The sequence below is a fragment of the Punica granatum genome, chromosome 2, assembly GCF_007655135.1.
Source record: "Punica granatum isolate Tunisia-2019 chromosome 2, ASM765513v2, whole genome shotgun sequence".
NCBI lineage: Eukaryota > Viridiplantae > Streptophyta > Magnoliopsida > Myrtales > Lythraceae > Punica > Punica granatum.
Genome location: NC_045128.1, coordinates 23,553,698 through 23,563,904, shown reverse-complemented (window position 1 = coordinate 23,563,904; position 10,207 = coordinate 23,553,698). Strand labels below are relative to the sequence as shown.

The following is a 10,207-nucleotide window of genomic DNA, read 5'->3' as shown; positions in this document are numbered from 1 at the left end:
AAGGGATGGAGTGGAAAGCAACGTCACGGGTCGAGTCAGCAATACAATAGATCGGGCCAGAGTAGCGGAGCCTGGAGGCCTAACTCGGACCAGCCCAGCAGAATCAGTGGAGGCCCAATTTAGCTCCAGCCCAACAGAATCAAGCCGGGCCCATCTGGGCTAATTCATCTCAGCAATCTGACCCGAGCACTACAGGAGGCATTATTCCGCGATTTTCTCGAGAAGAGCTTCAGAACCTGTTTGCGCTAATTGGCTCAGATAAGAGCCTTTTCTGAACCACTCTCTGGTAAGAATTTTGTCCACGCGAAAACGTCGGTTGTCGCTATTTCGAATGAGCCACTTATTCATGTTCCTAATGGAGTGAGTCGAGCCACTCGTGTTGGTAAAATCAATTTTGGCAGTGAATTTATTCTTGAAGTTGTCCTCGTGGTGCCTGATATTAAATGCAATCCGATATCAGTTACGATGAAATTATGTTCTGATTTTGGATATGACGTTCATTACGACGATGGACTTTGTCTCATACAGGACCATATCCAGAGGAGAATGGTTGGACCGGTAAGCCTCACGGGGGTATGGTACCTGTGTCAAGTGGCGGCGGCGGATCAAGCTTTTCGAGTGAAGACGGATGACTCCGACATCTGGCACATGCGTTTGGGCCATCCTTCGCAGAGTATTTATTTTGATGGTACTGGTATCTGCATGAATAAATCAAGCGGTGTCGTTTGTGATACCAGCTGTCGGGTAAAACAGTACTCCATATTTCCTTTGAGTTAGAACAAAGTAGAACTACCTTTTGTTTTGGTGCATTGTGATGTTTGGGGACCTTATAAGGCTCCGTCAATTTCGGGGGCGCATTACTTCTTGACTTTGGTGGATGATTTTAGAAGAAGCACTTGGTTATATTTGATGAGTGATAAATCTGAAGTTCGTAAGCACTTAATCGGATTTTGCAATCTTGTCAAAAATCAATTCGAGCATTCGGTTAAAGTAATCAGAACAGATAATGGTGCCGAATTTTTGTTGCGAGACGTCCATGAATATTTCTGTGAGCATGGTATTGTTCATCAAACCTCTTGTGTGGATATACTTCACAGTAAAACGACAGGGTTGAACGTAAACATCGGCATATACTCGATGTGGCTCGAGCTTTACAATTTCAAGCATCTTTGCTGGTTGATTTTTGGGAAGAGTGTGTATCAACGGCATCCCACTTGATAAATTGCACCCCTTCCATGATTCTTGGAGGAAAGACGTCGTACGAGCTGCTTTTCAAAAGGAAACCGAATTATGAACACTTGCAGGTCTTTGGATCGTTGTGCTACGCTCACTACCATCCTCGTGTAAAGGACAAGTTTCACACTCGTTCCAGGAAATGCATATTTGTTGGTTACTCTCTTGGAAAGAATGGGTGGAGGTTATATGATCTCGAAAGTAAAGAAGTGTTCGTGCCTCGAGATGTTCGGTTTTGTAAGAACATTTTTCCCTTTGCTTCACAGTCAGCGAAACATTTGTGGCTTGTTTGGTTTTATAGTAGGATTTTAAAATCTCACTTTAACTTAATTCTACCCACAACAAAATAAAATAACTTATACAAAGTCAAAGAGGATCCCATTTATACCATTCTTTTTCCACAATAAAACAAAATAATTCATACAAAGTCAAATGGTGGACCCCATTTATATCACTCTTTTTCAAAATCAAAATCTGATTTTAAAATCTTACTTTGAAACCAAACGCAGTATTGATGAAGAGTGCGTTTCTTAGACCAGGAAGCTCCATTTCAGGGGGAGTTTCTTTCCAATGGGAAGGATCAGCCTGGCCCGTTTATTTCCAGTCCTGGGCAAGCGACTTCCAGTCCAGGCCCAGCGACTCCTAGTTCAGGCCCAACGACTTCTGTCTCTACTGAGCGCCATCAGTCCAGGCCCACAGGCCCAGATCCACATCCGTCGTCCAGATCTGAAATTGGCGACCCGTACCCATCGCCATCTCTCACAGACCCGACCAGCTCGTCATCGTCTCATTCAAACTGATTCGTCTCCCTCATGTTCACCACCCCCTGCACCACTAGTGAAGAAACCGCCACCGCCACCGCCACCGCGCACCAGGCACATGCCACTTTATTATAGTGACTTTGTTTGTCACACGGCTCAGGTACCGCTTCCCCCCACACTTCGCTCGTCTAATCGCAATCCTCAAGTATGGCCTATCCCATCAAGAAGCTCATTAATTATACTTCAATTAATGACTCCTTTTCATCCTTCTTGGCATCTATTGACTCCGATTTGGAGCCTTGTACTTATAAGTAAGTGGCTAGAGATCCTCGTTGGCGTTTTGCCATGACTGACGAGATTTGTGCTTTGGAGAAAAATGGCACATGAACTATTGAGGATTTATCACCAGGCAAGCATCCCATTGCTTGCAAGTGGGTCTACTAAATTAAACACTGAGTGGATGGTAGTGTTAAGCGTTACAAGGCTTGATTTGTTACTAAGATTACGTTTGATTCGCTTGAATGAAATAGCCATGGAATATAATAGATAAAGAATAAAATATTTTGATGAAATTTTTTATTCTGTTGGAGGGAATAGCAAAACTGAGAATTATAATTATGATATGTGGTTGGCTTGAATAAGGAATGAAAAAAATAAAAATAGTATAAAAAGACATAAATGTCATTCATGTTAAATCTAATGGGTTTTATAAGATAAATAAATAACTTTAATTGCAATTTTTATAATTAATAAAAAATAAACATTTTAAATAATTACAAAGTAAATAATTTTCAAAAATTAATTATTTTAATTAAATTACTGAAAATTGTGATTATTAATAAAAGTAATTATTTTAATTAGAAATAGTGAATTTATTAATATTTAAATGTTTATTAATAATGAACTAATAATATTATTTTGTAATTGTAATTATTAGAAATAACTATTTTTATTAATATATATGTATAATTATCTAAATAATTAATAAATTTTTTTCTTAATAAAAACATGTTCTCTTATAATAAAAAATTACTATACATTATAATTTAATTATTAAGTAAATAATTAACAAAGAATAGCCAATTTTACATATGGATTTTGTATTCCTTACAATAATTTACTTGGATGTTTAAGTAACATATCTGGCTCTAAGGATGGCGGTTCTCCTGTTGAGTATTTGACAATCTTCAGATGTAACATTGGCGGCGCAATCCATTCAATTGCTATTTGCCAAGGTGGTTCTAGTCAATGTAGACATCCAATAAAATCTACATCATCTTCTTTCAAAACGTTGCAATTCGTTGCCTTAGGTGAATCTTTGATGTGCCTTTCATGGAATGTGTAATTCGTTGGCCTATCAATTCACTTTTTTCAACATCAATGAGAGCTCCATCTGTGGCTAAAAAGGGTCTCCCTAAAATAATAAGTATATCGCGATCCTCATCAATGTCAAGAACAATAAAGTCAGAAGTTTCGTTCCTTGGACCAACGAATTTCGTACTCAAATGCTCAAGGCAAAATGTGATAAGAACAAAGATGAGAAATGTTACACTTTGCCTGACAATTAACATGTACAGTATAACATTCATTCCCAAAACAAAGGGACATACGCAGTACATATTGAACAAAGGAGGAAAACATACACACAAACATTTTAGTACATCCAAACACGATATAGCTACATATCAACCTCCCATGCTGTTTGATGGGGGGGGGGGAACGCATTGCCTACAGGCATACTCGCTCAAAAAGATAGCTCGACACCAGCAAATTCACCTACAAAAGATTACTTCCAATTAATGAGATCTCAAACTAAGCTAATGTTTAATTATCAGGTGAAACTCGTAATGAGAACGTGGGTTCGTACCTTGATAATCTCAGATCTCGAGCTGGGGCGCATGACACCACTCAAAAAGATAGCTGCGAAAATATAAATACCAAAACAACACTGAACATATATTTCTGAAAATATAAATACCAAGATCCCAAAAAACTCCACGAAGAAGTTTAGCTTGTCCTACTTTAGTGATTTACAAGGAAATCTTGAACCATTTCCAAGCGGTATTTTAAGTCGGTACTAAAAAATAACATTATATAATTCGGATGGTTTTCGAACTTTTGAATAGCCATACGCACTTGTGCTGAAATAAAGCCATCAACACTACGAAGAGCTCCAGGAAGTTCAAGGAACTTCTCTTGAACAATGTCAGAGTGAATACTCTTTGAGAGCATCATGCAAGCCTCGTTCATGTCCGATGCCATAGTATTCACGGCCTGAGAAATTATTGAGAAGTCCCCTTCATTCTTTTTCCACTTTTTTCCCGAAGAAACACTTCCTGGGTCCTCTGTTGGTGGCAGATTAGCACGAGAAACATCTCCTGATGTAATGGTATTTGCATTAGCAGATTTATTTTCATTTGAAGTATTCACATCCGCTTCTTCGGTTACTGCAGTCAAATCTTCAATCTCAAACTCTTTCAGAATATCTTCAACAGCTTGAGCATCCTTTCCAATAGCTCGATCCTTCGCATATATTATAGATAATTCTTCGAAATGTGAAAAACTTTTCAGTCTAAATGGAGCGGCTTCTTTGTGAGTCTAAAAATAGAAACAATAAAGTGTTAGTAACATTATACATAAACATGACGATAGAATATCGAAATAAATAGATAAAGTATTTGTTACCGCAACATAAGCCTCCCAAACATCGTCTTCCGCTGTTACCATCTTTCGTGTTGAATCCCATCCAAAGCCTGAAATATTAAGCATCATATCATACACGATAGCCCATTTCTTTTTCAGTGTTTTCAATCGAGATTCAATGTGAGGTCTCGCCTTGATACCGCAATTCGGGAGCTTTTCCAAAAGCATTTTCTCAAGTTCTGGCAAGTAGCCAGACTTAAACCCTATGTCGGCATTGTGGGTGCCCATATTCCTTAGGTCAATCATATAAGATATAATGACTGCATCCTCAGCCATAGTCCATTTCCTTTTGCCACTCTTGCTTACCTGGGAATTAACAGAAGCAAAATTGTCTTCCATTTTCTATACCAAAAGGACATACATGAAATAAATTGTTATTTGGCTTATTATATACTAATAAGGAGCTGTATTAAGTGAATATATGCAAAAAAGATATATATATATATATATACATATGAAAAGGGGAAATAAGACTTTCATAAATTCAAAAGCATGTGCATTGAAATAGATCCATGACATTGTTTTCAGAAAGTAATTAGAATACAACATACAATCCCGCAACAAATGAAAAAACAACTCCTCAAAGTTTACATTACAATTCCTAATCACAACATATAACTATGTAGTAGATGAGTTCCACTCATTAAATATCTCAGTTACCAATTGTTTCCTCCAATTACTCCAAACATTTGATGTTTGAATCTTGAAAATATGATCAACATCCTCATTAGGTTTGTCAACAACTGTTTCATTCAGTTAGTCTTCCATATGATCAAAAGCCATCTCTCTCCTAATGAAATTATGCAGTTGACAATAGGGGTGTGCACGGATACCGGGTATCGGTCGGGTAGGTTCCGGGTACCTCGTATTGAAAATAGAGTAGGGTCCGGGTATCAAAATCAAGAACCGGTGAAATCCGGTTCCGGTTCCGGTTCCACTTACAGGGTATCCAGAACCGGAACCGGAACCGGATGATGATTATTAATTAAAAAAAAAAAGAGTAAAGTTAGTGCTCAGGAGTCGGGAGGATGACAGGAACTCTGTTACTTACTCTGTAACCTAAATCAAATCGCCTCTCGGTCTCGTCTCAGCTCCTCTCCGTCGCTCGCCTCTCGTTTCCGACCGTCCTCAGACCATCAGGCACATGATCGAGGACGACTGCGCCGACAACGGGATCCCCCTCCCCAACGTCACCAGCAAGATCCTCGCCAAGGTCGTCGAGTACTGCAAGAAGCACGTTGAGGCCGCCGCCGAGAGCAAGTCCGAGGACCGCCCCTCCCCCGCCACCGCCGCCGAGGACGAACTCAAGGCGTGGGACGCTGATTTCGTCAAGGTCGATCAGGCCACGCTCTTCGATCTGATTCTGGTCGGTCAGTTGCTGCTCTCTTAGAACCCTAATTGCTGAAATTTCAATTGATTGTTTGTGATGTCGACGTTTCTCATAACTTCGATAATTGCAGAGGCCGGTAAATTTGTGATGAACATATGTTTTTTGGTGGATGAGTTATGAGTGTTGTTCTTGCGTGTTCTTTGTGCTGCTTGATTTTGCTTTTCTTGCCGTTGACATTTTTTTTCATCTTCCGGCCTGCAATTAAGCTTCTAGATTAGTTTGATGAGGTGCCTTTTTCATCGTAGTTATAAAAAACAATTTGGTGGAGCTGAGGAGTAATTATTAACTGTTGAATTCTTTCGAGTCTTTTCAGTTGTTGCCTACTTAAATTTTAAGGTTGCTGTTTGTGACGTGCGTGACTTCTCATGATATTTGAGCTTGTTCCGGTTTGACAATGCTTGTCTATTTCACCAAAATAACAAGGTTTTATTAAGTCGATGAATTAGAGTAGTTTGAACATGTCCTTGTACGAAAGTCGTTGCTGGATTTTGATGGTGGCTTGCTGCTAAGAAACAGCATATAGTACATGTTATTTCCTGCTTTAAGAATTAGCCTGTTAGGTTAGTCATGAAATGCAAGAGATTGTAGCTGGAGATCACGTCAATGTGGTCGTGATCCCATATACTTGTGATGTTAGATAGGATCTAGCTGATTGAAGCAATATGGTTGTATGAGCTGATTGAAACTCTCTGTAGGAGTCTGTTGATTTGTTCAGCTCCACTGTGCATATGGTCATGAATTGTGGTCGGAAAATTTACAGGTTCCAACAGGGTACCCGAAACCTGTGGTATAATACAGGTTCCGGGTAGGTTCCGGTTCCAAGATTCAACTGGGTAGGGTCCGGTTCCAAAATCTTGGAACCGGTCCCTTATAGGGTAGGGTCCGGGTATCGCGAAAAAAATAGGGTACTCGGAACCGATCACCCCTAGTTGACAACAAGCAATTATAATTCTATTGTGCACCCTAACAGGATAAAATGACAGACTCCTAAGAATCGTCCATCAAATCTTAAGCAAGCCGAAACACCTCTCAATAACATTACGAGCAGATGCATGTCTCAAATTGAAAAGCTCATCATCATTTCTCGGTCAATGTCCTTGACGCCACTCATTGAGGTGATACCTTTTACCTCTAAATGGTGCCAAAAATCCCTCACAGTTTGTATAACCAGCATCAACAAAATAATAACAACCTATATTCAAAAAGATGGGCAAACAAACCTCTATTACTTTATATGTTATTAAGCTTACCTTTTAATATTATGAATGTAAAAAAATTATTATACTCACCAGTTGGCACCCTCAGTCCATGTTCCCTAGAAAGAGCATCTTGTAATACTCTCCCATTAGCTGCAGAACCCTCCAATCCAGGAAGAACATATGTGAATTGCATATCTAGAGTACAATCTCCTAACACATTGGTTGCTATGTGACCTTTACGAGTTATGTATCTAGGTCCATCAACCTCGGGCACTCTCATTTTGATATAAGTCCCGTCTAGAGCACCTAAACAGTTCTACATGAACCAAAATATTATGTTAGCATCATATTATCTCCATAATTTGACAAAATTTGGCATTCATTTGGGTACCTTGAACCACTTCCAACATTCGTCCTGTTAGGTAGCAGGTATTGGTTGGGGCTTCTTATACAAATGAGTTTGTAGACGTAAAGTTACTTTCAGAATATTGTGAAAATATCGGCTTACAGTTTTACCCGATCTACCAAACTGGTGTTTAATTACTTGATTCTTGAAATGATGAGCCAAAACATACAAGAACATTGCCACTTGCTCATCAACATGCATATTTCTTGTATTTTTCAAACCCCCAATTTCTTGAAGCATATGACACAATTTGAAAAATGCATTTCTATCCATCATAAGTTGTTCAGTGCAAGTAACGTCATCCTCATACATAAGCCTTCTAATATGATCCCTCCTGCCATAATATCTTAACTCATATGACCTAGTGCTTGGCTTAGGACCATATAAAGCAACTAATTCTAAATTCCCATTAAACTTCTTAATATAGTACACATTTGAATACAATCAGTTAGAGCAACGACTTTCCTCTTCTTGCTCTTACTCTGCAAACTCAAGCGATCCATAACTGCAAAATGAATTCAAAATATATTATAGTAGTCTTATAATCAACATAAAGAAGTAGTGAATGAGAGCACATTATTGTTAAGGGCATGAGCTATTTAGTTAGAAAAGTGCCTTATTTCATTTGAAAACGTATGTCCCCAGAGTTCAAAGAAGTAGACAGCAGTGGATGAGTTAATCTATTCATCATCAGAGAGTACAACTCCAAGAATTATCCCTCAATAATATTGTGGCAGTAGGAACAAATATGTAGTAGAAAACACACATTAGCAGAGGCAGTAGGAACAAATAACACTTTCACATCAGCAAAGACCATTTCCAATTACCTTCGGCAGTATGAAACAACACTTTCAGCACTGAGAGATTGTTTAAACAACACATTTCAAAGCACTGAGGCAATAGGAACAAACACAACCAGAAACTAACTTCGATTTTTCAAAGCACTGAGGCATTAGGAACAAACACAACCGGAAACAACACATTTCAACACATTTCGATTTTAATATGATGCTAACTTCAGCAGTTGAATCAGCAAACACATATCAGTATGCTTCGGGGAAGAGGAAAAGCAAAATTCGTTTCCCCAAATCTCTCACTCAGAAGAATCAAAACCGGAGACTGCCTTCAAGACAACCTAAGATCTTCGAAAACCCCATCCCAAAATGGAAAACCTACATGAAATTCAAAAACTTAACTTGAAAATCAATTGCCAGAACTTAAAATCGAAAACCCTAACTTTATAATCGACTACCTTTAACTTAAAATTGAACGCTCGAACTTGATAAGCAGCGGGACAAAACTGATTACAACGGATTCTTGGGGTAGAAAGCAAGCAAATAACTTCGGCAGAGTGAGGAGATCAGTGTCTTCAAGCGGGGAATGGGTTGACGAGCGAGCTTCGACAAGCGGAGTGGAGTCCTCAAGTGGACTAGCGGAGTCGAGTCATTGAGGCGCGGAGCTTCGAGGGAGGAATCGCAGTCGGAGGAAGGCTCGAGCACTTCTCAGCTAGGATTGCAAATATGAGAATGTCGGGGAAGCAGAGAGATAAACGATGGCATGCGATTGAAATTTTTGAGGAAACGTTAGGGCATTTTCGTCATTTCGCACTCTTTTCCGAATAAGTAATTCTGAACATTCGAGGGGGGCTTTCAAATTCCTCATGTATTCCGGATTGTGATGCCTATCCGGAATACCTATTACGCATTCCCGTGAACCAAATGTTGGAATGCGTATTGCGTGCGAAATATGTATTTCGTTTCTTTATCATTTCCTGTGAACCAAACATGCCCTAAGGGATTCACGTAAGTAGAGGGAGTAGATTTTCATGAGACATTTGCAGCCATAGCAAAACTTGTTATAGTGTGTTGCCTCTTGAGTGTAGACGTAGCTTGAGGATGGGAGCTTCACTAGCTATATGTGAATAATGCATTCTTTCATGGAGATCTTGATGAATAAGTTTACATGGCTTTACAACCATGTTTTTTGCCTCCAGTGGCTCTACGGTTTGTCCGCTTCGTAAGTCGATTTATGGCCCACAACAGGCGTCTCGCAATTGGTATTCGAAGTTCGCAACGGCTCTTTCTAGTTATGGATTCAAGCAATTGGAGGCAGATCGTTCCTTATTTACTCTTTCCAAAGGTGCCACATTCCTTGATGTCCTTGTGTATGTTGGTGATATCATTATGGTAGGGAACAATAGCAGGCAATGTATCTTATTTAAGGGATATCTTGACTGTTGCTCTCATATCAAGGATTTAGGTTCCCTCTCCTATTTTCTTGGCATCGAGGTTCAGTGGTCTGACTCTGACTTATTCCTCTGTCAATGAAAATATGCCATTGATATCCTTGAGGAGACGAGCATGTTGGGTTCTCGGCCAGTTTATTCTCCTATGGAACAACAACATCGATTATCCAAGGATACTGGTCATCTCTATTATGATCCTAGCCAGTATCGACATCTTATCGGTCGTCTCATCTACCTCACCATTACTCGTCCTGACCTATGTTACTCGAT

General features: G+C 39.4%; 2 protein-coding genes across 2 annotated transcripts; one reads left to right on the top strand and one right to left on the bottom strand.

Annotated features, from left to right (window-relative positions):
- Positions 1 to 3,722: 3,722 nt before the first annotated feature.
- On the bottom strand, positions 3,723 to 5,036 carry LOC116193783 (uncharacterized protein At2g29880-like). Its single transcript, XM_031522531.1, has 4 exons — positions 4,680 to 5,036; positions 4,127 to 4,592; positions 3,862 to 3,914; positions 3,723 to 3,770 (listed from the first exon to the last, which is right to left on the bottom strand). The coding sequence occupies exons 1-4, from the start codon at positions 5,034 to 5,036 to the stop codon at positions 3,723 to 3,725; spliced, it is 924 nt and encodes a 307-aa protein (XP_031378391.1).
- A 781-nt stretch (positions 5,037 to 5,817) lies between these two features.
- On the top strand, positions 5,818 to 6,219 carry LOC116194410 (SKP1-like protein 1A). Its single transcript, XM_031523220.1, has one exon. The coding sequence runs from the start codon at positions 5,842 to 5,844 to the stop codon at positions 6,085 to 6,087; it is 246 nt and encodes an 81-aa protein (XP_031379080.1). The 5' UTR covers positions 5,818 to 5,841; the 3' UTR covers positions 6,088 to 6,219.
- Positions 6,220 to 10,207: the final 3,988 nt, after the last annotated feature.